Source organism: Phocoena sinus, chromosome 8, assembly GCF_008692025.1.
Source record: "Phocoena sinus isolate mPhoSin1 chromosome 8, mPhoSin1.pri, whole genome shotgun sequence".
In the NCBI taxonomy this organism is placed as follows: Eukaryota; Metazoa; Chordata; class Mammalia; order Artiodactyla; family Phocoenidae; genus Phocoena; species Phocoena sinus.
Window position 1 is genome coordinate 59546559 of NC_045770.1, and position 26921 is coordinate 59573479.

Genomic DNA, 26921 nt, shown 5'->3' on the forward strand with positions numbered 1-26921 from the left:
CATTTCCTGGTCTAGGCTCCAGAGAAGGTGTGTCAGCCACTGGTGGCTCTGTTGGAGGGGTCTGGCTTAGCTCTGCCAGTGGCTGTGTAAAACGCTTTGCCGAGGGGGTGATACTTCTTCTAGACCTATTGAGCGAGGAGGGGATTTTCCATTGGAGAGACAGAGGTCCAGGGAATTCCCTGGCTGTCCAGTCTTTAGGGCGCAGTGCTTTTACTGCCGGGACCTGGGTTCAGTCCCTGGTCAGGGAACTAAGATTCTGCAAGCCAAAAAAAAAAAAAAAGTTTCTGCAAGCCAAAAAAAAAAAGAGAGAGAGAGAGACAGACAGAAGTCTGGAGGTGAACTGGTGAACCACAAGGCATGAGTCCAGAGGTGAAACCTAAAGAGGGACGAGAGATTGATAAAAGTCCAGGACAGCCTAAGTGTGGGGTCTGCAGTGGGGAGCACAGGAGGAGTGGAGCCTGGGGAAGGACTGGGAAGGAGTGGACACAGTGAGGAGTTTGCAGTTTGTCCCACAGGGTAAGAGGAGCCCCTGAAGAATTTTATTGTTGTTGCTTGTTTAATTTTAGGGATGGGAAAACTGAGGCTCAGAGAGGGAAAGTGACTTGATTAAGCTCGATGAGGTCCTTCGAGACAGACTGAGACTATGGGCTCTGTCAGGGTCCAGCTAGACCCCAGCTAGGACCTCTTGCCCCAGACTTGCTGGCCAGAATTTTTCCAGGTAACTGCTACCTCCAGTGAGTGGGGACGGCCCATGGGTGACTTTACCCTCAGTTTTAATGAAATTTGCATAGGCAAGGGCTGCGCTTATGGCCCTTCCTGCCTTGGAAGGATTGGGTGTGGGTGGGAAGTTAGTCGGGGAGGGCATCCAGGGAAGGACCTGGGGAAGTCAGGGGCTTGGCTAAGGTCAGCAAGAGATTAGGGTCAGAAATTGAATCAAACTTGGGTCTTTGGGCTGCCAGCCCCGACACAGTGCCACATCCCCTTACTCCACACCCTCAGGGATCCTTGACTGAACTGGGCACTGGTCCAAGAGGTAAGGGCATCTCTGAGCTGCTCACATTCTCCCCAGGGCTCTCCCCAGCCCTCGCGTCTGATATTGGGCCTGCTGAGGCTGGAATGTATCTGGGCAGAGAGAGACATTTGGTCCCATTGTTCTGATGAAGAAATTGAGGTCCCAAGATAATCACTCAGTAACGGGTCAGCACTAGACTGGGCCTGGCTGCCTGGCCCTTGGCTCGTCTACACTTCCCCTAGCTGAAGCTGTCCCTTGCTTCTCTCTGTCCCGCTGTGCAGCATTGCTGGGCCTGCCAGCCTTGATGGATGGCCCCATGGCTCAGTCTCCCTCCCATTCCTTTCCGGATGCTGGGCCGTTAGCCTCCTAATCACCAGTCCTACCTGGTGGCCGCCAAGCCATCCATCTTTCCTACACAGCCTCTCCCAGCACAGGTGGGTTTTTTGGGGTGCAGCAGTTCTCCCTTCTCTGTGACTGAGCTGAAAGTGTGGCTGCAGACCCTACTCTAGGGGAGTCAAGGGTTAGGGAGCAGTTTACGCCCCTTTGCTAGAGTGCCAGAAATCCCCCCTGGACCTTCCAAGGGAACTTACACATGCATACATGTGTATGCATGCCACATACACGCTCACAGTAACAATACTGAAAGCTTTCATGTATCAAAAAATACTGTATGCGAAGCATTGTGCCAGAGCTCTGCACGTATAATCTCATTCATCCTGTTAGTTGAGTACTATTGGTAACCCCACTGTACAGATAAGAAAACTGAGGCTCAGAGAGGTTAAGTAACTTGCACAGGGTCACATATCCAGAAGATGGAGGAACTGGGATTTGAACCCAGGTCGCATGGCTCACTTTTGCATTTGCAACTCCTCTCTTCTACGGACTTAGCACATGTACACACCAGCCTCCATGTTGGCCCCTACCTGGACCAGGTTCCTGAGGAATAGGGAGAGTGCTGGGCTGAGGAAGGGATGAGGGGAGTCACTGCTTATTGTCCAAAGGCGGCCCCCAGACTCTCACCCTGACAGTGACACTGATCAGCCTGGGAGGCTGCATGGAGGAGGCAGCCTCCAGGCAGTAGGAAGAGGTTGAGAGGCAGTCGATCGATCGTCCCTGCAGCGCTGCCTTCCAGGAACTTAGGCCCAGGGGAGTGTGGCACCGTGGGTCAATCATCCGGGCTGTGGCCCAGATTCAGCGTGCGGGGTGTGTGTATGTGGAGTGAGGCTGGCGTGGGTCCCCTGCCCGCCCCTCCCCCTGCTTTCCCTTTCCCCTCCCTCTCACCTTCAGCCTGCTGACCCTACACCTTCCCCTTGCTCTCCCCACTGCCCCCCACCGTGGGCCCTGCAGCTGAGAATGAAACTACCAGTTCCCAGACACCTGTGTGTACCTATTGCTGTGGGGTTACCCTGCCCCAGAGGCTGATCCTGGGGTGGGTGCTGTGAGGTCGGGGGAGGGCAGGCAGGGAGGCCAGGCGTCAGGAGCTGCAGGAGGTGGAGGCCAGCCTTCAGAGACCTCAAGAGACAATTTAACGAGATAATGAATGTAGAGTGCTTCTTATCACCGGGGCATGCAGTAGGCGCTTAGTCTTTGCTGGTTCCTCCCTCAGGAGTCTGGAGAGAGTGAGGCTGATGGGGGCAGATGGGGCGCCTCTGAGGGCACACGAGCTCCCAGAGTAGCTGCCAGGTGCCACTGACAGTGTTAACGATCACAGGAAAAATTAGCTCTGAGAGAGAGAGAGATTAGTACCTGACAGGTGACAGAGTCTAGCCAAGCACTATCATCTTTCTGACATGGGGAGGGGGACAGCTGGTGCTGGGAGGAGTGGTGGCCAGAGCAGGGCTTGGGACCCTCCCCACATTCCTACTGGGAAGTACCCCTGAACAGGCCTAGATAGCGCCCCCTTCCTGGAGCAGCTGCTTCCACCCTGGCAGAGGGGCTTCCGCCAGGCCCTCCAACTTTCACTGACCCCAGGAGACCTGGGTTCAAGTCCTGGTTCAGGCACCTGCTGGCTGGTAGTGGTTAGGGCAGTCGCTTTCCTGTCTTCTGATCTGTAACAGGTTACAGTGAGGATTAAACGACATGTTCCCTGTCCAGTTCCAGCCATTTCCCTGCCCCCAAGGGGCCATGCCCTTCTGAGTTCCCCAGAGCCTGTCTTCCCTAGTTGCAGCCCTGAGAGGGAGAGCTGTGAGCCATCTCTCCACTGGATGCTGTCCGCTCCATCCTTGGGTCCCCACTGCCCTGACACAGGGCCTGTTGTTGAGGAAGAAGGAAGTAAAGGGGGTTCCATGTTAGGCTCTGTCGTCTTCTCAGTCACTCTGGTAGGGGGACGAGTGTGCCTGTCTGTACTGATGGTGCCTCCACAGGTAACAAAGGCCTAGTCTGACTCGGATGGGGGTGGAGAGTGCGCTCTGGACTGGGATTCCCAAGGCCTGACTTTCTGCTGTTCCAGATACTGCCTCACTGTATGAGCTTGCACAAGACCTGTCCCTGGGGAGTAAGAGACACATGGAACCTTTCTGACCAGCCTCTTTTCTGAGCGTCTGTTCCTAGATGATCCTGTGTTCTGGGGGAGAGGCAGTGTGGTGGGCTGGTGGCACAAGGCTGGTGACGCCCATGCTGCAGATGGGCAGACCCAGGAGGAGGGGCTCAGGACTGGGGCCAGCCCAGGACTCTGTGCTCTCGGTGCCCTTGTCCTCATACTGCCCCTGCCGCTGCCTGCTCTGCCTTCCAGTCCACGTTGTGTTACCCCACCTGTCCCTCCATTTCTGGTCCTCTCTTGCTTTATTATCTGTCTCTATTGCCTCCTGCCTCAGGCTTATCTCCTCCTGTCACACTTCCATCCATCTCTGTCATTCCCCTGCGGCTTCCTCCCTCTCCCTCCCCAGGAGTTGGGCTTGTCTGAGAGTCAGTCCCTCTCTGCCGCTTGTCTGTCTCAGTGGTCTCTGAGCCTCAGCTCTTGTCTTCTTCCACCTTCCTGAATCTCCCTTTCTCTGATGGTGTCTCTGCCTTTCGCTGTCTCTGAACCCCCTTAGTCTGTCTCTGTAAGTCTCTCTCTGCCCTTATCTCTGGGTCTCTGTCTCTCAGAACTTGCCTGGTCCTGCCCCCTCTGCCTCCCTTCCTCCCCTTGCCAGCCCAGCCAGGGCAGTGGGTCCAGCCTTCCAGCCAGGAGAGCGGAGTGGCCCACCCTCCCTCTCTCTTGCTGGCAGCCTCCGAAGTCCCTGACAATTGCCCTCCGCCCTGCACCACGCGGGGCCTCGTTGCTAGGCCTTGGGCTGGCAGCACCTGGCTTCCATAGCGACGGGTGCCTAGAAACAAAAGTCTCCCGGTCCCACATGGAGTCTTTGCGGATTGAGCTCCTTTTGATCAATCAGGATAGGAAACGTGGCCCACTCTGGGCTGCCTCCAGCTTGGAGAGGCGTGAAGAGGAGACCACGGTCTCTGCCTTCTGGAGCTTGGGGGGCTGCTGGGGTGGGAGGAGCTGCTCCAGTGTGGCCCTGAAGTCAAAGAGGGAGCCCCCTCCCACCGGGCTCTTCTTAGGAGTTGGCCTGCTACTGGGAGGCGTGGGTTTGCAAGGGACCGGGTTTGGATCACTGTTCTACTGTTTCTAGCTGTGAGACTTTAGACAAATGACCTCATGTCCCGGGACCTCAGTTTTATGAACTGTAAAGTTGGGCTAATAATATCATGAGAATTAAATAAGAGAATCACCCGGGTGGTCCTGGCACTCAGTAGGTAGTCCCTGACGGCATTGCCCTCCCTGCCCCTTTAAAGTTGTCTAAGATTTAATTAGCAGAGAGGAGGGCGATGGAACCCTAGGCCTGGACAGTAGTATGAGCAAAAGGTGGAGGGTGGAAGGCAAGTGCAGGGGCTCACAGGGGCCCTCACCTCACCGGGTATTCACAGAGACGCAGCCCACACACCATCAGGCTCTGAGGGCTGTGGAAACCCTGGAGCTAGGGTTCTGGAGTCCCGGCACCACAGGCAGTTAGAATAATAAAATGTTACAATCTTGGGCTCCTCCATTCTCAGGACTCCAGGCTCTTGCATTCATAGAATGTAAAAAGCACAGACTCTTCTAATAATGGGATTTATAATAGAGGCTCTGATTTTCTTAGATCACAAAGCTCTGGGAGTTCTTGGAACCTGGAAGCCACAGACTGGGGCTCCCTCTATGACAGTGTCTGAGCTGGCAGGGAGTTTTCAGAGCATGGAGCCTCGGGTCCCTGTTGCTTAGAATTTCTTGTGCCTTGGCATTCCTCATGGGCTCAGCTCTGAGCAGTCCTGGTGTGTGTGTGTGTGTGTGTGTGTGTGTGTGTGTGTGTGTGCGCACGCATGGGGGACTGGGGTCAGTGACCAACTGCAGCCTGAGGCACCTCTGGAGCAGGGCCAGCCCAGGAATAGCTGGTGAAGGAAAGCTGGGCAGCTTGTGGGCTGCAGCTGTCCAGGCAGGGCTGGGTGGGATTCTGGCAGCCACCGTTGGCTGAGGACCTAATCGCCTTTATCCCCCCAGCCTGCCCAACAGGGCTCAGGAGGAGGCATCTCCATGGGACACTTGAGGGCTGGGGTTAGAGCAGTCCTGCAAGGTCCTGCGGACTGGAGGGCAAGAGGCCCCAGTGAGGGGAGGAGATGGGGTGTGGGGGGGCTTGAGGGATGAGAGAAAGAGTGCGCTCAGTGAGGGCATGGGGCTCAGTGGCGCCTGCTGAAGAGTTTCTCAGCGCTGCACCCTCTGCACTGCCCCAGACTGCTGGGGATAGTGGTTGGTGTTGCGGAAGCCTGAGCACCTTGAATCTACTTGCCTATAGAAGCCTGGGGCGGGCTGAGAGCCAAGAGCTCCTTCTCCCACCTCTGCCCAAAGCTGGGAAGGCTGGTGGAGCTGTTGGGAAAGCTGGGATCTGCTGCTCCTTTTGCTCAACTTCCTCCCCATTCCCCATGGGAATCATGGCTCGGGATGATCAGGATTTGACAGGACGGTGCTGTGGGAGGAGTTGGCACCAGGCAGAGCCAGCTCCCACGGGAGGGGGTTGGCTGCAAAGAAAGTGAGCTCCCTGTCCCTGGGAGTGTGCAAGCAGAGGCTGGATTGCCAGTCAGGGTGACTTCAGCAAGGGGCTCAGATGGGGGAAGGTGGTCAGGAGGCCTCTTCTCTGGGAAAGGTGGGCTTTGTGTGATTGGCCAAGGTGGCCGCCCCTTCTAGACATCCCTGTGTCTCGTTTAGGGGGTCACCATCTGCCCCCACCACCCCCCCCCCCCCCCCCCGTCCCCGACTCCTGCTGTGTGTGCCTGGCCCCATGCTGGGTATGCTGCATACGGACACATGGAGCTGAATCAGACCCAGTCTCTTTTGGGTCTGATGGGGGAGGCACACAGGGAAACAAATACAGTTGGGCAGGTCCTCCATAAGGAGGCAGATCAGGTTGGAAGGACGGTTCTACCACCGATTCCTATAGTCCACAGATGTCTTCTGGAGCAGTTCCTCTGGGTCAAGCCTTGTTCTAGGTGCTGGGGCCACAGCAATGAGCAAAACGGGAAAAGAGTCCAGTCCCCTGGAGCTGACAGCACAGTGGGGAGGTCGAGTGCCTGGTAAAAGTACAGAAGTGCTGCTGGAGGATTGGTGAGCAGTGAGGGGTGTGGCCAGAAGGCAGAGTGTGGGGCCTGAAAGGATGGTTTGGAGGCGGGGTTAAGGACCAAGAAGGCCAGGACTGGAGCTCCAACTTTATCCTGCGGGCAGTGGGGACCCGTGTGGGTATGGGTGAGGCAGGGTCAGACTTGAGTGAAGAAAAGATTACTCCATCAGGTATGGGCATCGGGGAGAAGGAGACACAGTGGTCCCTGAAGGAGGTACTAGGGCAGGTGTGCCCACCAGTGTTCTATGTGCAGGAGCTCTGTGAGCAGGCGTATAGGGATGTGAGTCTGTGTGTAGGAGTATGTGTGTGTGTGTAGGAGTGATGGGAGTGTGTGTGTGTATCTACGGAAAGACAGTGAGTGTCTGGATGATTGTGTGTGGCCTGCAGCAGCCTTGTGTGACAGAAGACTCTTGGGGTTTGCAGAGGATAAGGAGCAGATGCCAAGGTGTGCCAAGGCCTGAGTCCCCTGGACCTCAGCCCCGATGTGAGCTGGCAGGTCCTGGACTAGTCCTGGAATAGAATCCTCCGGGCTGCCTTTCCCCGCTAGGGTCGTGCAGCTGGCCATCTGCTGCAGACAAGATAAATGTGTATGCAAATAACATGGAAATGGACGAGACCTGTGGTTGACCCACCCCTCTCCCCTCATCCCTTGAGCCTGAGCTCACTCAGCCTGTGCTCTTTCCCAGTTAGAGTTGCTGCGGGGGCTCTGAGAGCAGGCCCTGCCCACTCAGAGCCCAAATCCACATTGTCCCGAACACCTGCCTGCAGCCAGATCCTTTCTCTGTAAGGGCCACTGCCACATCTGGAGCCAATGCCAGCGGACACACAGAGCTGACCGGGGCTAGTGGCCGTTAGCAGCACCTCTGTTAGTTGTGAATTTGAGTACATGCAGACTCTCACATCTGCATCTATGTGCCATACTTGGACTCTTGTGCACACACACAATTGTATACACATACTTACATGTGTGCATACACACACCTGGGCACACGTACTGTGCACACACACACATGCACATTCCTGTAGATACGCACACATCTGTGTACACACGCACAAGCTCAGCTGTACAATGAAAGCATCACACATCCCTACAAAGATACAAACTTACAAAACTGTACTCCGCCTTCACCCACATCATGCTCACAGACCTGCATGCAGGACCTTACACACATGCACACACCAGGGCTAACTAACGGTGGCTCACAACTGTGCCCTCTCCGGGGCTGTGCCCACTGCGGATGGGCTCTAGCTGGACACAGAACCCGCAGAGATGTCAACTTCCTCCTGGGCCCTTCTTGGACTGTCCCCGGGCCGGGCCCCTCGGATGGTGGAACCCTCTTTTAGTCCATGGGCTCCACCTCAAGTCATGAAGAGACTGAGCCACACACAGTGCCTCCTGAGGAGCCCCCACGTCGGGATCTGGCCCTCGCTCACAGTTCTTGGGCCTGGCATGCCCGGGCAGGCCTGCCTGCCCCAGAGAGCTGCCTTCTGCCCCGCTAGGCCTACCTAGATCCTACCTTCCTCCACCCGAGCCGCTTGAGTCCTCAAAGAGAACCAGGCCAACCTTCACAGGGCCAGAGCCTTGCATGGGGCCACCCAGCATGTCAGGGCAGGGCTCAGGTTTGAACCTGGGCTTCTGGGAGTCTGACCATGGCTAGCAGCAAGAGGATAGATGCGTGTCAGGCACGCAGACAGGCTCCTGGAAGCAGGACACATGGTCATGGAGGATGGGAGCAGATTTGGGGTCTTTGGAGGGCCTGCTGGTGTCACACTCTTATATGGAGAGATGACGAGCGTGAAAGTCTGCTCACCAGCCCTGGGTGAGGAAGTGCTTTGTAAGCGCAGTGGTCCAGAGAGGGGTCATCGTTAGGAACAAGGAAGGGCTGGTTCTTGGACAGGGCCTGAGGTTGAATGGCCCAGTACCCAGGTTGACAGGCTGTCAGCTGAGTCACCTTTTCCTAAAATACTGAGTCTGAGGTAGCTGGGCCACTGGACAGCTTAATGTGGCCTGTAAGGTGGGGAGATGAAAAGAGGCAGCTGTGGAGCTGAGCCAGGTACCCCTGAAGCTGGGCTTCCTCATGGCAAAGGCGGGCCGAGGTTTCAGGGGCTGGGAGTGTAGGACCCTGACTGCATTCTTGGGGACAAAAGGAGAGGTGGGAAAATTAGTTTTTCTCACATGCCTTTCCTCAAAAGGCAGAGAATGAATATAAAGCACAGATTGGAGCCAGATGGCCTGGGTTTGAATTTTGGCTCTACTACTTATTAGTTGTGTGACTGTGGGCAAGTTACTTAGTCTCTCTGTGCCTCAGTTTTCCTTATCTGTAAAATGTGGCTAATAATGGGTCCAACCTTATAGTGTTGTTGAGAAGATGAACTGAGTCACAGAGTAAGTGCTCAGCAAATGTTAAAGCCCAAGAGATGCTGGCCGTGCCAGGCCAGGGTTGGCCCTTGACTGTGAGGTCTGAGATGGCCTCTCCTGAAGAACAAACGCCTCTGGCGAGTGGCTGTAACAGATGCCTCCTGGATGCCTTTGTCCCACCCGCATATCCGGAGCCCAAGACTGAGCTGATGACAGATGCTCAGGATTTACCAAGAGATTTGTGCACTGGCCTCAGACTCAGTCCTTATAATAGCCCTTACATTGGTCACTCCCTTTACAGAGCAAGAAACTGAGGCCAAAAAAGAGAAGGGAGGCCTTTTTCTGGGCCAGAACCTTTACATTATCTTAGCCCATGTAATGTTTTCTACAGTGTTAGTAAGTAGGACAAATTGCCCCCAATTTGAAAATGCAGTAAAATAAGATGCAGTAAAATTGCCCCCAGACATGACGCTTAGGAAAGATGCAAGAAGGGGGACCCAGAGGGCTGAGGTAGCATCCAGGGAAGGCCTCCTGGAGGCTGTGGGCCTCCGACTGGCCCCTGAAAGGTAAGCAGGCTGATAGGATCTAGAGGACATTAGGGTTGGGGTGGCTGGGTAAAAGCCTGAAAGTGAGAATGAGTCAGTCACGCATCTGAGTAGAGCAGGAAGTATAAATTTAAGGAACGGTGGCAAGAGGGTCAAAGCTGAAGAAACAAGTTGGGGCTAAGTCATAGAGGGTCTGCCGTGTCAGGCTGAGGGTTGGGACTTTATTGTGCTGATGGTAGGGAGTCACTAAAGGTGTGTGAGCAGGGGAAGAGGCATTGTTCAGAGTTGGCCCTCAGAAAGAGAGGTGGGAGAATTCTTGGCATGGAGGGTTTCCCCCTGAGCTGTGACACAGGTAGGACTCTGCCTAGCCTGTGTGCCAGGTGCCTGGACTGTGTCCAGGACTGGGCTCAATGACTCAACCTTGAGGAAATCACTCCCCAGGGAAAAAGGGCCCAGATGAATCAGCCCAGTGAGGTGGGGAGCTGGGAAGCTGGAGGGTCACTGAGTCACCCTCCAAGAGGGGTGGCGGGTGAGGGTTAAGGGGAGAATTGCAGAGAGAGGGGACCGCAGTACATGGGAAGGATTCAAGTCAGACCACAGCGAGGGCTGTCAGGGGACTCTGGCTGCCTTCGCACCATTGTGGGGTTGATTCTCCTGGCAGTCTTGTGAAAGAGATGGGAAGACGAAAGCCCAGAAACCAACTGGGGAGGGGATCTGACCAAGGTCATAAAGTAAGTAGCTAGCCGGCAATGGCCAGGAGACACCCAAGAGCACCCTCCAGTCCAGACACGTCCCACCGCCCCAGCTGACCTCATGCCAAGCGGAGCCTAGGAACCGGTTGGGTCCAGGCAGGGAGCTGGCCCAGTTGACCCCTGTCCCCTCCGACACCCGCCCCTCCCGCGCAGATGGCAAATCGGGCCGGGCTGAGCCGCCGCGCTGGGACAGCAGGGGGCGCAGGAGCGTCACGGCTGCAGCGGGCGCCTGAGCACAGAGGCCGCTCTGCGGTGAACTGCGCTTCGGGCTCGCAAGTCCCACCGCGGAACTGTGGACTGTGTGGCCCTGGGGCCTGCACCCTCTCTGGCTTGCGGGGATGCCAACGCAGACCTGCCTGCCCAGTGCTGGAGGCCCAGTGCCCCTACCCACAACTTGGGAATGGTGCGCCTGTGTGTGCGCTCGCGTGTCAGTGCGCACGTGTCTCCCTCCCAGATTTGCTGCTGCTTCCAGGGCCTGTCAGACTCGGAGCGACCTCTGAAATTTCCCCTGATTTCCCCCCTTTTTCCTGGAAGAAGAGCAAGCCCAGGGCTCCTTGTTCGTGCCAGCGGTCCCTTCCCCTCTATCTATCTGCCCCTCCGGACCGCCCCCCCGCCGCCCCCTCACTGCGCTGGTCTCTGCCGTGGGACTGTAGCCTGGCTCCAGGACCTTATTAAGTAAGTGGTGGGGGGAGAGGATGTGATCAGGAGAGAGGCTCAGAGAGGCGACCCCTGAGAGGTAGTGAAAGGAGTGGCGAAGGGGCAAGAGAAGGGAGCGAAGGCTGAGAGCAGGCTATCAGGCGGGGGATCCTAATAGCGCACAAGCTGGAAGAATCTTGAGAGCAGAGAGATAAGGGAAGTGAGAGCTGGTGGGGGGCTCTGGTGGGGGCGGGAAGATTGGACGAGCTAAGAGGTGCTGTCCGCGGTTGCGGAAGGTGGGCGGGGCCGGGGCGGTCGGGGGGCGGGAAGTGGGCGGTTCGGGGCGGGGCCAGGGCGGACACTCGCGCGGATCAGGCAAAGCCGTCGCGGACGCCCTGGCCAAGCGCAGCGGCCAGGCCGGCGGGCGGGCGGGCGGCTGCGAGCATGGTCCTGGTGCTGCACCACATCCTCATCGCTGTTGTCCAATTCCTCAGGCGGGGCCAGCAGGTCTTCCTCAAGCCGGACGAGCCGCCGCCGCAGCCATGCGCCGACAGCCTGCAGGTAGGGCCCCCCCCCCACGCCCGGCTCTGGGCACGAGGGGAACGGGGTGTTGGGTGAGCGCCAGGCCGGGTCCTCCGCGGAGCGTGCTGTCGCCGGTCCCATGGTCTACCCCGTCCCCGAACCCTCCTAGGGTGGGGACCCCTCCCCTAGCTGAAAATCCCACTTCTGTGCTGGGACTGTAGCCCGTACCCTAGAGACATTGAGTCCTTAGCTCACAGTTCAAAACCTCACGCCAGACTCTGAACCCTTTTCAGATCTGGGACTCCACCCCCAAGCACTGAACTCCCAATCCACAATGGGACCCCTGTCCACACCCAAGAGTTCTGTTTGAGCCTGGAACCCCCTGCCTCCCAGATTAGTGGAGGACCCCTGCCGATAGCCCTGGACCCCCAATATATTTATCAGACTCCAGGCCCACCCAGAACACCTGAACCCCCGACTCTCAACCAGGACCCCCCCTCAGAGCTGGGGCTTCATCTCAAGCCCCTGAACCCCGACTCCACAGACTCATCTGTGCCCTCACCCAGATTCCCACTCAAACACCTGGACTTCAGTCCTCACACCAGACCCCACCCAGGGTCCAAATGCCTCTTTCCATTATAGTTTGTCTCTCCTTCTCTGCAGGATCCCCCTCCCACCCTCTTCCTGCTTTCCCTCCTCCCTCCTGTATAGAAGATCCTAGCCTTTTCCGGCTTGTCTCACCCTCTCCTCTTGTCTCTCCCTGGGTATGGTGGCCCCCGTTTCTCCTCTGAGTCTTTTTGGGCATCTTCTCCCTCTGCTCCTCTATTTCTTTCTTGTTTGGTCTCTTTTGCCCACGTGCCCCCCTCTCTCAGTCTGCCCATCACTCCCCCAGTTTCTCTAGGTTTCTGTTTTTGTTCTAGGGCCTTTCCCTGTGGTCATTCTTCCCCTTATATCAGCCTCTACTTTGGGGTGGTGAGGGGACAGGCTCAGAATGCCCCGCCGGTGTCCCCAGGACATCTCCCCCTCCCCTGTTGTCAGACATGGCATGGTGTGGGTGCTGGTGGAAGGGGCTAAACATGGAGCAAGCAGCCCTTGGGCGGTACCGAGGGATTTAAGGTGGGTGGGGATTGTGCAGTGGGGCACTGGGGTTCATAACTTATAAACCCCCTCATCCCTGCTGAACTGGACTTGGGAAGCCGGGGGCTTGGGATGAGGGAGGGGAGGAATAGCCTGCAACCTGGTGTCAGTCACCTGTGGTGGGAGGTGTCCAGGGCTGGGCGAGTCTGGGTGGTATGTGTTTGAGTAGGAAGAGCTGGGTTGTGTGTGTTGGGTGTGCCTTGTGTGTGATCATGTGTGTTGTGTCATGTAGTATTGTGTGTGTCATCAGCGGTGGGATTATTGGGGGGATCTGTGGAGCTTATGCTGAGTGTGAGGACCGTGAGTGTAATGGCGTTGCATGGCGTGTGCAGCTAGGGAGGCCGAGTTGTGAGTGTGGAGTGGTAGATGTATGTATGACTGTTGTGTGTGGGGGGAACTTATGTGTACATGGCTGTGTGTCATCGTGGGGTGGAGTAGCTGTAGGGGCAGCTTACATGGGGGATTGTGTGTGTATTTGTGTGTGTTATGGACTGTTGTGTGTAACCAGGAAGAGCCGCTGGAGGGGTCTGGTGAAAGGTTTCATTGGATGTCTTTGTAGAGGGGAGTGGGGGTGGGAGAGCTGTGTCTGAGTGGGTTTGCAGCCGAGGTGACTGGCTTCGAGTCACCGAGTTACATCCTGGAGTTGCTCGGGAAATATATTGGGACCTGTGTGTTGGTGTTTGAGTGTCATGTGTCTGTGTGATGACTGTTTGTACAGCTCTGGGTAGGAAAGTGCAGCAGCCAGGGTCCAGGGGGCCAAGGCAAGGACTTGTTGACTGTGTGTGTGTGTGTGTGTGTGTGTGTGTGTGTGTGTGTGTATGCCCAGGTACATGTGGGGAGGAGGCAGTGTGCAGGCAGGACTGTCTGTGCTAAGGAGCTGTGTGTGCCCGCAAACATTTGACGTTTTGGTGTGACATTAGGTGTGCACATTATCTATGCAGGGTGTGTCTCTATGTCTAGGTGATGTGTGTGTATTGAATTTAATTGGAACTGTGTGTCTGTGCTTGGAGAGGTGAGTGTCGGGTGTGTGAGGTGCGCGTGGGAGGTTGAGTGTGAGTGTGGCGTGAAGTGTGGGTGTGCGAGCTGGATGGGTTTTCGGTGTGACACGTGGATTATGTGATCTTCTCTCCCTGTGAGCTGTTTACATGTGAAGGGTATCCAGCTAGCTAGGGTATATATGGGGAGACGGGGGGCTGGAGGGCTGTGGAAGGTGCTGCAGGGGGTGAGGGAGTGGGTGTATAAGGTGTGTGGGGTGAGGAATGAGGTATGTGATGTTCGGGTGTGCAGAATACAGCAGGTGTCCCATAAATGTTTGTGGAGTGACGTGTGTGTGCAGGGAAGGCTTGGCTGCCATCCTGTTCTCGCTTCCCTCCCAGTTAGGTCCCCTGAGATGCCCAAGCCAGGCTGCCTCTACCCTTTGCCCTTCATCCTCCTCGCTTTCACCAAGGCCTTTGTCTTGGGTTTCCGGCTGAACAGGCGCTGGCCAGGCGGGCGGCGGGCGACGTGGAGGTCCTGGAACCTTTGTTCTTTTCCTCTTAGCCTGTCTCATGTTTTGGGCCGGGATTGGAAGGGGCGGGGAGAGGATGCACGTGTCTCGGGCTCACTGTGTTTACTACCACCTCATGGTTCTCCGCAGAGGGTGGGGGTCCAGGCACAGGCACTGAGGCCTGGGTGGTATCCCCGGTGGCGCCTCCTCGGCGCAGTAGCAGCTGGGGCTGGGCTGGGAGTTAGGCAAGTTTGCCAACCATGATGTCTTAGTCCCAAGTGTGGCCCAGTGCCCTTCCTTCTCATGTCATCTCCTGAGATGCTAAGAAGTGCTGAGGGTGCTGAGGGTGCTGAGAAGCCAAGTGCCCCCTTCTGCATGCTGCCCAGTTCTCTTCCCTTCTCTGTGTGGCGCCCAGAGAGGGTCACTGGGCTGGGAGGCAACCAGGAAGAGCTCAATCTATCTCCACTTGTGTTGACCTCATATCTGATGGGGGGATAGTTGCTTTCCTCACAGAGACCTTTTTCTGAAAAACGAAGCCAGATCACATCTTTGGGGACCCTCTAGTCTGATGGACCCAGTAGGAGGATCCAGGTCATACCCTCCAGAGAAAGCTATGGGGAGACCTTAGTGGACAGTCTTCCAACAAGGACTTGAGAGCACAAAAGGCCAGGACTCCTTGTGGTTGGAAGGCACAGAGACCATCAGAGTCAGTCAGGGGAAGGGGCTCGGGGCCAGTGCCTCAGCACCACATTCCAGAAGGTTCTCTGAAGTGAGTGGGCTTGAGCTGAGCCTTGAAGGGGGTGTTGGATGGGCAGAGAAATGTGGCCTGAGGCTGCGGAAAATTCTAGCCCAACTGGAAGGAGGGATCTTGAAGGCTGTTGATCATTCCCAAGCAATACTGTCTGGTTTTGGATGGCCATCCCTGAGCCTCCTACCTTCTCAAGCTTTCATGTCACCTTTTCCCATCCTGTTGTCTTTGGGCAGAATCATCATTGTCATCATCTTCATCAACACCGTTTAGGCAGCTCTTTCCAAATTCCAAGCTCCTTTCACAAATGTCTCCTTTAACAGGAGCTCATTCTGTTGTCTGAAAGCATTTATTGAGCACCTGCTATGCACCAGGCAGACACAGTGTTAAGTGCTGCAGTCATAGCAGTGGCTAAATAGGCCTCATGGGACTCCCATTTTCTGTGTCTAAGAAACCCCATCTTCATGGCCCAGCCACACTGTCAGCCCCTCAGGCCTTGGGCAGACGGCCCTCCCTTCTGTTTCCCGCAGCCTGACGTGCACATGATATGCTCCAGGCATGCATCCCATGGTGTTGGGGTCTGGCTCTTGCCAGAATTCGAGCTCTTGAGAGGCTGGGCTGGGTCTGCCCATCCCATGTGTCCTGAGCTAGGTTCAACATAGATGCTTATATTGATCATCAGAGGTCTCTAACCCCCTGTAGGGGTGGCAGCCCCGCTGCCATCTAGGGAAACTGAGGCCCAGAGCAGGGAGATCTTTAGGGAGCCTCCTCTTAAGACCCTCCTTTGACCAGTGTTACCAGAGACCAAGAGTGGCCAGGTGACTTGTCCAGGTTTCACAGCAAGGTGGCAGGGCTGGTCCTAAAATACAGCTCTCCTGGCTGCCAGGCTGGGCTCCGGCCCCAGCACCATGCTGCTCCCTGGCTAGCCTCCGTGCTGCCTGTGGAGGGTAAATGATTATTAATGACCCCCCTGGCAAGGAGACAGGAAATGTTTCCCAACCACAGCTGGGCACTTGCTCCCTGCCAGCCCCAGCCACCCATACCCACCCTGGCCATGGTGTCAGCACTGATGTTAGCTCCATGCCGCCTTGGCCTTCTTTCTTTCCTCTTGCCCATCCGAATCCCACCTCCTTTTCCTTTAAGGCGTAAAGGACAAGAAGGAACAGAGCTTTCTCTTTCACATCTCTGTCTCCAACCTGCTTCATCTCCACCTTCTCCCCTGCCCCAAACCAGCCAGAAGTAGCCCCTCCTCCAGCAAGTCTTCCCCAAATGCACCACCAGCCCCTCCAGTGGCCCTGTCCTTGGCTCTGGTCACTGAATCTCCCTCATTTCAGACTCTGGTCCCACTCTGATGGTTTGCCCTGATGGCCCTAAGGCTCGCTGGGGACTTCCGGTGGCCTGTCCTCAACTTCTGTGTTAGGACTGACATGTGGAGGATCATCCCAAATGCTTCCTCCAGGAAGTCCCCAGCCCAGCCCGGGGACTCTCACTTCCTCTGAGCACCCCAGCACTCCCTGTCCGTGCCACACGCTGTGTGCAGCCAGGCCTTAATAGGTGGACAGTTAGTGAGCACCTGCGCTGTGCCCGGCAGGGAGGGTAGGTAGAGAGAGCATGGTGGGGGCCTTAAATTTCGGCCACACATTGTGCCAAGTCTGAGCAACAGGGCGTCTGCCTCTTGGCAGGTAGACAGACCCGGGTACCAGGGCCAAGGGTGGACAGGTGATAGGGTGGCGGAGGGGCACAGACAAAGATTGATGCTGGTAGATTGTGTGGGGAGAAGGCAGCGATAGGGAGAAACTTGGGGGCCACGGTGGGACAGAGCAGGGGCCCCGAATTCAGCCCAGAGTGGGAGGGAGGGCAAGTTGGGAAGCTTCCAGGAGGAAACATTTAAAGTGAGAGCTGAGGAATGAGCCAGGAGAAAGTTCTGGACAGAGAGAAGGAGAGAATGGCGAATGTGAAGGCTTGCTGGTGACAGACAGAAGGAGGGAAGCATTCCATGGAGCTGGATGCTGGACAGCCAGGGTGGCTGAGTGATGGGATTGGTGTGTGTGTGTGTGTGTGTGTAGCATAGGAGACGAAGCTAGTGAGGCTGGCAGGGGCCAAATTGTGCAGGACTTTTATGCCATGTCAAGGAATTTGGACTTTCTTCGGAGGGAACTGCGCACTAGGGGAAGAGATGAAAGCAGTTCAGGGACTGTTCAGACCTGCGTGTTATGAAGCTCCCTGCGCCATGGGGTGGGGAGCACATAGAAGGAGTGAGGCAGGAGGCTGAGGCAGTGTGGTTCCGACATGGGATGATGAGACTGAATAGGGAAAAGCCAAATTTGGAGGGGAGGGGACAGAGGGGGCAGAGGTAGAGGAGGGAGCCCGTCAGCTGTAGAGGTGGAGGGAGAGAGAGCGCCACCCTGGGGTCTGGGTGGCCACATGAGGGAAGACACGGTTTGAGGTCACATGCCTGGGCCTGGGTCAGGGCCCTCTAAGGAGCAGAAGGTCTCAGAATGGCGTCCCAGATCAGGAGCTTTGAGGCTAAACAGAAACCAGGGGACCTGGATCCCACTGGGGGCTGCCGCGTCCTTGTCTGTAGCGTGGGGACACGGGATCTGCCCTGGGTGAAGAGCATTCAGAATTCAAAAATTAAAACAATCTGTAAAGTATAATACTTAATAAAATTCAAATTCAAAAATGTGTGAGTACATTCCAAAACGAGTTAAAATGTAAATTTATGAAAACGCTAAACATACATCCGTGATGGTTTAATATCAACGGTAAGCCTTCACTGCTTTCCTCCTCTTTGATTCCAGCTTCCTTGAAGCTGCTGCCTCTGGTGTGGCTGGACCCCCAGGGGGTCCAGGACGTTCTGGTCTCTTGTTCAGGGCACCTCCTCTGGGGAGCCTGCTCTCTGGCTGGTAGCATCAGGGGGCAGGCATTTTGCTTTTCCTGTCCTCCACCCTGAGGGACTTGACCCCTCGAACTTCACCCATCTATTGTTGCCTTTATTTGAGGGGCCTGAGTACAGACCCAGGGAGGGGGAAAGGTGAGGGAGTTGCAGGAACCAAGGGTAAGAGGGGTGGAGAGATGCAGAGCCCAGTGGGGGTGGGGTCGGGAGGGAGGAGAAATGAGCAAAGCTAAAAGAGCAGCATCGCCCCAACTTGCATATCTGTATTGCCGAAAGTAAAAGTGGCGCCATTTCCGCAAGACTGGGTTACTGAGGTCCCATCTTGCAATCTCGGAGCCGGGCATTGCTTGGCTCCTACTGTCCAGTGACCTTGCATAAGGCCACTTTCTGGGCTGCATTTTCTCACCTGTAAAAGGAGGAAGTTGGGGTGGATGAGCTCTCTGGAGAATCTGGCATTGTCCATTTGTGGGGTTCCAGCCTTCCATGACCCTCAGCTCCCGGCCAGGGCTGTGTGGATGCGTGGTTGTGTGATTCCGACATTCTGTGACTTTAAGATGCTGAGACTCCAGGAGCCGATGAAGCAGACGTTCTGTGATTCCAGGATTCTAGGATTTGATGATTTGATGATTCAATGATTCTAAATGGGGTTGCTGGGAAGAGCTGCAACCACCTGCCTTGTTAATGTCGATGTTCAGTTATTAAAAACATAGCAAGAAGCAATGGAGACAGCTTGGGGTTGCGGGGTGGCCCCCACCCCCAGGGAGGAAGGGGAGGAGGGGCTGGGTTGGTGTCAGTGGGGAAGGAGACCATCTCAGCCTGGGTTGCACAGATAGTTTCTCCTGCCGCAGCAGAACTGGTGTGCGTGCGTGTGCAAGATCCACCACTCCCTAAGCTTTCAGGGTAAGGGGTCATTTCCTTCATCCCTCTGCCTCCAGTCTTCAGTCATTTCAGACTATGGCAGAGAGAGGAGTACCCTTTCCTTCCAGCCCCTAAAGCCTCTGGGAGGAATGTCCACAGTGGAGGAAGGAGAGGCCTGCTTACCCCCACCCTCTCCTTCCCTGGCAGCCTCGGCCTGAGGGGGAAAACAGGACATGAACACTTCCTGGACACAGACACGGGACTGCACGAAGCCCTGCCTGTGAGGGCCCAAGTACAAAGGGCCTCCGCCTAGGGCAGAGGCCAGGCAGCCAGAGGGGCAGTGCGGACATCGGCTAGGGACCCATTGGCTCCCTTTGAGCGCAGGCCAAGGAGGGAGGACCCTGCTTGTGCCCTGGGGGTGGCTGTGAGAAGGGCTTACGGAAGGGAGGTCCCAGGCCAGGGGGCCTGGAGGGCTGATGACCGATGGGGGCTCCCTTGTAGCACAGGCCTCCCGCCCAGCACAAGGCCAGCTCCTTTGTCCAGCGGCTGGCTGCCTCTTGGACTGCGCACAGTCTTAGCACCCACATCAAAGGTGGGGAAAGAACCTCCAAGCAGGAGAGAAGGATCTCAGCCCTCTAGAGAGCCCACCCTGGCTGGGGCCCTCAGAACCCAGTACTGCTGCACAAGACCCAGCCTGCTGGGTTCACAGATCAAGTGATGGAGGCTGGGAGTTGGCCCCGATCCCACAACACGGCAGGGCCTAAGACACGGCTTCCTGATTCCCAGTCCTGGGAGCTCCCCTTTGCCTGCAGCTCCCCCCTTTCCCCTGGAACACCTGGAGAGCTGGAGTGGAGGCAGGACTCAGGTCAGGGGGGCAGAGCATTTGTCTGTTACCCACCATCTTTCTCCTCCCACAGGCCAGGAGGCAGGTGGGGTGGTGACAACTGCTCCCTGTCATGCGCAAGGCTGCATTGTCTACCACGTCCTGTCTTGGCCCTGAGGACAGGGTCCCCAGCAGGGAACCCCTCCCCAGCTCCCTGACCCATGATGGGCCTCCCTGGGGTTCTCCTCTCTTGTCCTCCTGCCATCCCACCCCTCGCTGTCGTCTCTGCTTCCTTTTGAGCTCTCTCCCCATCTCTGTAAGGTCCCATCTCTGGCTGTCTTTGTGTGTCAGTCTCTCCAAAAGATTGTTAGACTTGTGAGGGCCCTAGGAGGTCATCAAGTCCATTCCTCTTATTCTTCAGATGAGAACAGTAGCTCAGAGAGGGGAAGGTCCTGTCCAAAGTTGCACAGTAGGCTGTGGCAGAGCCCGGGTCACGGAAGCACCCTGTCTTGGCATCAGGCATCTAGGGTTTGAGGACTGACTGTGTCATGACCAACCTGACAGGCTTCTCTCCTCAGCCCTGAGCTGTTCTCCCTTCTTTTCTTTGTCCTCTGATCTGCTGCCTGGCTGACCCCTACCTCAGGCAGACCCTGCCCTTGGGACATAGACCAGAGCTGGGGACTCCATGACTGGGATGCACACCCATGCACACATGGACACAAAGACACTTGCAACTACATACAGGTCCCAGGTACAAACCTATACCACGTAGTTAGGAGGCTGTCCTGGAACCTAGTGTTCTCTTCCTGTGAGGTACCACACACCTCCTCCAGGAAGCCCCCCAGGACCTCTCTGCAGAGTCTTCATCCCACCAGCCCCTTTGTGACAACTGAGTCCTATTGAGCCTAGGTTCCTCCTCTGTGACCCCAAGGGCATGGCTGAGTCTCTCTCTGGTCCTGGAGCCCCTCCTTCAGTGTTCCCTCCTTCTGTCTCAGGAGGGGCTTAGCTTCCTATGGCTGGGTGGGGAGAGTCCTGAGGTCCCCAGAGGACAGTGGGACAATGGGGAGGCGGTGACAGATGAGACATTGCGTCTTTCCCAAAGTAGTCTCCACCCTACCCTGACCTCCTGGCTGGCGTCTGGGACACAGTCCTGGCCTGTGGACCTCTTAGGACTAGGGTCCTGGTCTGACACGCCGCCCCCTGCCCTTTCAGTGCAGAGGTCAGAGCATCAGAGCCCCTGACCTCCAGCAGCAGCTCTCTAATTGGAAGCTGTGGAGGCCAGGTCCCCATGGTACCAGCAGCATATTAACAGAGTGGTGGAGATTCCTGGGACCTCTGGGAGGGGTGAGCTGCTCTGAGTATGGGGCAGGCAGGAGGGTGGTAAACGCTGAGGCTGGGGCGGGATTATGGAGGCGCTGTGAATGCCTAGCCGAGACCCCACTCATCCTGTCCACCTTCCCTGTTCTTGAAGTGGGTGATGGGGACCCAGGGGGCGTGGGGCAGGAGCCCCTTCAGGGAGTGGTGGAGAGCCTGGGGGGCAGTGAGAATCAAGTGAAACTAGCACTGCTTCTTCTCAAGGGCCAGGGGAAGGGGCTATCCTGGGGCAATTTGGTGGTGGTGGGTGGACCATTGGAGGCCAGGGTTAAGTAAAGAAGGCTTAGGCTTTCAGACAAAAGGGATGGGCCCTGAGGTCAGGCACTTATCTTGGTCCCCGTCATTTCCTCTGCCGGACATGGCTGGGTTAGCGGGGTCATCGCACAGAGGGAAGGAACTGGGCGAGCCAATGCACACGAGGCCCTGCAGTAGATGCAGGCGCATGCGCAACCTTGCCGTGCCCTGGGCTGCAGACAGTCCCCCATCAAGGCCCAGCCGTGGAGCCACAGTCGCCCTGGGAGATGGTCCCGTGTAGACCATCGTCCCCCACCCCACCCCCCCAGACCCATGCATCCTGGGCGACACTCGGGCCCAGCTGAAAGCACTGCTGAGTAGGGAGACGCCCACAGGACACAGGGACACGTGGGACAACCAGACACCTTGCTACAAGCATCCACACGCTAGGTGCAGCTATTGTCACCCCTATGGTACAGCTACTGTCACCCCTATGGTCACCACTAAGGAAAACCGTAGATTCCAGCAGTCACGGGCAGGTGTCCAGAGCCTGAGTGAGAAGACAGGGGCACCAGGCAGGGAACCCAGAACCTCCCCAGCTCGCTGAGCGCCTGAGGCTATTTCCTAGCAGGGATGGGTGTCTCATCCCCCCCCTCCCCCTCCCCCTTCCCACCACACGCTTCTGAAGCTGCCAAATCAAATCAGCCCCCGCGCCCGCACCAGGCTGGCATAACGGCCAGCAGCTGACGGGAATGAAGCCAGGCTCAGAATATCCCGCCGCCTGTGCCTGTCTGATGCCTGGGTATGCTTGTGGATGGGGGTGGGGAGGGACAGCCGGCCCCTGGGCAGTGCCTCCCAGAGCGGCTGGGGTTCCGGATGCCACCCAGGCGGTGGGCTCCTGAGAATGAGGAGCTCCTGAGGCACTGGCTTCTGTGTGTACCAGCCCTTGAGAAGCCGTGGAGTAGTGCTTATAGGATGCAGGTTGGGTGCCCGATTGGAGTCCAGACTGGGCTGAGGACTCCCACGTATGGTCCCATTCACTTAGGATTCACAGCAACCCCAGCTGGGAGCCCAGCCCAGTGACTGTGTGAGCTGGGCACTACAAATCCCATTTTATAGATGGGAAGCTGAGGCTTAGAGAGGGGAAGTGAAGGGAGAGAAGCAGAAGTGGAGGGGACCACAGAAGGAGTAAAAATGCAGTTTTCTACTCCTGAGGAGCCCCAGGCTTAAGGAAAGAATTTAGCTCTGTTCTCAGAGTTGAGGGACTGAGAATACACCAGAGCCAGAGGCCATGGGAAGCAGGGTGCCATCAGGCAAGGCTCCCTGGAGGAGGCCACCTGTGGGAGACAGGAGACCCCAGGTCTGCTAGGGGCTGGGGGAGGGGCAGCCTGGGGAGAAGGGGAGAAGGCCTGGCAGGCCTCAGCCCCTGGCCTTCTTGTCTCTGCAGCCAGCCGGGACCTCCTTGCACAGGAGCCAGTGCCCCCAGGGAGTAGAGACGGCACACTGCAGGTGAGAGCTCAGCGGAGAGAGGAGTGGGTGGGCTTGGGGGGGTGGGGGGCGCAAGCTGGGGGTCAGTCTGAGCATTGCCCCCACCCCTGGGAGGACTGGGAGGCTGGAGCCGAATCCCAGCCCCACCCCCCCCAGCCTAGGGTCACCCCACACCAAGACCACCTCTCCCACCCTAGAGTTCTCTCCCCCTGAGGATTCGTCCTCCTCCCAAGCCACCTGGGTGTCATGACACCTCCCTTGTCCTCCCCACCCTCACCCAACAATTCCCTCTTGATTCTCTGCCCTAAGTATTTCCTGAACTCCTCTCCTGCTCTTCCTCTGCCTGCCCCAGTCTGGGACTGGTCATCTTTCCCCTGAACAGTCACTGGCTGTCTGCTTTCAGTTGCCCCCATTCTCCATGTGGCTGCCAGAAGGATCTTTCTAACACACAAACCTGAACTTGTCACTTTTCGGCTTAAAAATTTTCCATGCTCCCCCTCCCCCTGCTCCCTCTGCAGCCCAGGCAGGTTGCAGTACCCCCTTCATCCGCTCCTGCCTCCCTAGAACCGCTCCTGCTGGCCTCTTCCCCCCTCAGCTTCCCAAATCCTTCTGGGCTCAGCTCTAGCCTCCCCTCCTCCAGGAAGCCCTCCCTGCCTCTCATGCTCCCTCCTCTGAGCTCTCCTGCCCTGGCCACCAGCCGCTGGGGCATTCTGCTGTCTGTGCCTTTAGCACCCTGTTTTCTCCATTATGTGGCTCTGTGTGTCTTCCCCTCTGAACTGTGAGCATCTTGAGCCCTGCCTGGGATGTGCCTTTTTCATTCCTGGGTCTCCCACCGCCCTCCAAAGGGTACCTGGTGAGGGCTCAGCGAGTGCCTTTCCTTTGAGATGAGGGGTGCCGTCCCAGCCCCTGACCATGCCTTTGGGGGGCCTCATAGGAATTGTCAGTGTCCGTGGGGCCTTGAGCAGCAGAAATGGGGTGGGCTGGGGGTGGTGAAGGTTGGCACAGAGGAGGGGTGTGTATGAAATCGGACCAAACAGCAAACTTCAGATGAACCTCCTTTGTGCCCAGGGCCTGGCTGAGAGGAAGGGGAGGCTGTTGCCATATCAGCCCCTCCTCTGGGCCAGGAGCTTTAGACACACTTCCTTGTTTAATCCCCACAACCTCCCTGGGAGGCAGGGGCTGTTATTCGTCTACTTTGGGGAAGCTGAAGCCCAGCGGGGTCACACAGTGAGTGAATCGGGTCACACAGTGAGTGAATCGGAGGCAGAGCTGAGAGTGGAGCTGTGTCTCGTGCCCAACCCTTGCTCTCTCCCTGCCCTCGGGTGAGATGGCAAAAGACGCTCACACAGGGCCTGGTGCCTAGTGGGGTCAGCGTGGGCTCACTGCTGGGACATGGAGCCCAGCCCTGAGAGTGTGCCTGCAGCTGGGCGCTGGGGAAGGGGGAGGGAGGAGGGGAACAGGAAAGTCATTATTAATTTATTTATGGTTACGGCATTCCCCATGGGGTGGGGGCTCCCCCCAGAGCTGGGACAGATGGTGTTCCTGGGAGCCAGCAGTGTCTCAGCAGCTGCTGCCACCCGCTAGGAAAGACTGGATTTGTCATCCTCCCAGGAAGTGGAGAGGGGAGAGAGCTTTGGAGAAGCTGAGACCATTCTGGGCAATGGGAGCTGGGTCCCAAGGGAAGGAGTAAGGCCCAGGCTTCTTGTTTATGCCTCTGTTCATAGCTTCCTTTCCCTAGGCCCTTGGCCATGCTCCCTGCAAATTCAAGTTCTGCCCTTCCTTTCTCCCCCTCCCCATGAGGCATCCCCAGATCATCCCCATTTGCTCCCTCTGCCTTTCCTTGGCCTGGGTCCTGCTGCCCCCTCTCTCATACTGAGGATCTTGGGCTTTGAGCCCCTCAGTTCTTAGCTCCATCCTGCCCCCCAGCCCCACACCCACCACAAAGATGGCAGGTGTCTTCCTGGCCTCTGGGCGGAGCCTGCTTTGTTTCTGGGTTTACTTAGCACCCTTTTCCGAGTACCCAGGCCCACACTCAGCCCTGCTGGGGAGAGACAGGTTGATGCAACATAGAAAGAATAGGACTGGAGAGAATAGGGACCCTAGGGTGTTGCTCAAACTATTGGGACCACTGGAAGGAAAGAGGGAAGAGGGATGGGAGACTGATGAAGAGCCCTCCTGAGGGAGCAGAGCCTGGGGAGATGACGGCCTCATCCAGTGGACAGACCATGGGGTCAGATGGGCATGAGTTCAAGTCCCAGCTTCACCACTTCCTAGGTGTGTGACCTTGGGCCAGTCCCTTAACCAGCCTGAGCATCAGTTTCCTCACCTGTCAAAGGGGGATAAGAAGCTTCATCGTTATTGGACATAATCACTATTATTGGGCAAAGCTGCTTGGAGAAGTTACAAAGACAGTATGTGTGAGGTGCCTGCCTCAGGCCTGGCCCACAAAAGGTCCTTGGAGAGAGTTGGTACCCTCCCTGCTTCCCTCGAGGGTGAGATCCTTGGAGCCAGGTCTAGACAGCTGTGCTCTGTGAGACAGGGTGCACTGCAGGGCTGGGCTGGTGTTCATGGAGGTTCTGTGGGTACAGCACGTTCTCTTGGCACTGGCAGCACGACAGCCATGAGAGCAGGCCTGCCAGGACCCATTCCCACCCAGCGGGCGTCTGTTCAGCACACCGTCTTGGGATGGCCCCCTGGCCCCTGTGCCAGCTGGCCGGCTTGGGAGAGGGGCTCTTCAGGCATAGTCTGCAATCCTCCTTCAGCGCCAGGGCCATTGCTCTCTCTGGATGTCAGGGCTGAGGCAGTTCAAGTAGTAAGCTGAGCACTCTGGGTCCATGCCCTCTCTGTGCTGGCTCTCAGAGCCTAGATGGGGGCTTGGGAGCCCCAGCTGGGGCAGGGGCTGGGAAAGAGGCAGACATGGACAAGGTTACAGGTATCCACGCTAAGCACCCTAATGCTCTGCCTGGAGTTGACTCCTCTATTCCTGCCCATGGGATAAGGAAAGACCACACCCTTGTCATGGCATTGCCAGCCATGCCTGCTGGACCTCCTCATGTCTATCCCTTGTCCCCCAGACATGGCAGTGCTCACTTCCAGGGCACCCACTCTTCCTGACCTCCCTGACTTTGTTCACACTGACCCCTCTCTCTGGAATGCCTTTCCCTTTTTTCTCCACCTACTCCCTTTTCAAGCCTCAGATTAGATGCCACCTCCTCTATGAAGTCCTCTCAGATTGCATCCTCCACCCAGCTCAAGTCAGCCTCTCCTTTATCCTGGGCACTCACAACGCCAAGTTTCCCTGAGCTTACAGTGGGATAACTTGTTACCCCATGTGGTTATATATCCTTTCCCACGTAGTTGTAATGACTATACATCCTTTCCCACATAGTTATAAACACCTGGCAGATAGGAACCAAGGCTGAGTCCCCTTTTTCTCTCCTGGGCCCATGTGGTTTTTAGTAGATGCTCAATAAATGCTTCCTGATGGAATGAGAATGGCTGTGGGCAGGGAGTGGGTGGGTGGGGTGCGGTTGGAGTAGTTCTAAGAAGGGGGCAGTTGCTGTATTGGGTGCAGTCTTGGAGACTTCCTGGAGGAGGCAGCCTTTGAACTTTGAAGGATGGGGAGGGTCAAGGTCCCTGATGAGACCAGAGATCAGCTGGATAGTCAGAGCCATGTGGTCAACTTCTCAGAGGACCTCCTGAGGGCAACAAGGACCAACAAAGGACTGGGACCAAGAACACAGAGGAGCCTGGAACAAGGACTCAGGGCGTGCTGCAGGAGACTGGCTCCATGCTGAGAACCCAGCTCCAAACACCTCTTTGCCCCTGGGTCCTGGTCTGAGGAACGCTTGGGCTCAGAGTCTGGAGTGAGGCTGAGGCCAGCAATGGTGGATAAGTGGGCCCCCGTGGTGGGACAGCCATAGGCAGAGGCAGGAGCCCAGCTGGTCCTGTCTGGTAGGATTGCTATGGGGGTTGGGAAAGGCTTTGTAGGTGGGAGGAGCAGCTTGTGCAAGGGTTTGTGGGAAGGGTGCCCCCAGGTCTCCACAGGAGAAGGCTGACATGTGAGTGGAGCCCTGGTTACTATGCAGGGAGCATTGGGGCGAGGCTGGAAGGGCTGCTGCAGGCAGCACTTTCCAGGCTCATATTTAAAATTCTTAAACGAATGCTCCTAATCGGCAGATGTGCTAGCCTCCTTCTGGATTCTCCACATCAGGAGCAAGTGGCCTCCGTGATGCCCCACAGCCCCAAGGGAGCTGCTGACAACAAGTTGGCCACAGCATCTGGCATCCCTGGGGGCCCGAGGCCCTGCCATCTGTCTGGGCCCACCTGTCGGGCTGCACAGGCCCAGGGTGTGCAGGAACTTGGGCCAGGGAGGCGGTCTCAGCTGCCACCACAGCCTGTTTCTCTGTCTGTCTGTCCATCCATCTTTC

General features: G+C 56.8%; 1 protein-coding gene across 7 annotated transcripts in view; it reads left to right on the forward strand.

The window, feature by feature from the left end:
* Positions 1–26921, forward strand: part of PDE2A (phosphodiesterase 2A) — a 102267-nt gene that overhangs the window by 26077 nt on the left and 49269 nt on the right. For 3 of the 7 annotated variants that reach the window (XM_032640817.1, XM_032640821.1, XM_032640823.1), the window contains one exon: positions 11420–11486. In XM_032640817.1, the coding sequence (XP_032496708.1) occupies positions 11420–11486 (67 nt within the window). Of the gene's footprint in view, positions 1–11298; positions 11487–22450; positions 22513–26921 lie in introns of those variants that run through there. The other 4 variants (XM_032640815.1, XM_032640818.1, XM_032640816.1 and 1 more) reach the window with 3 other exon arrangements.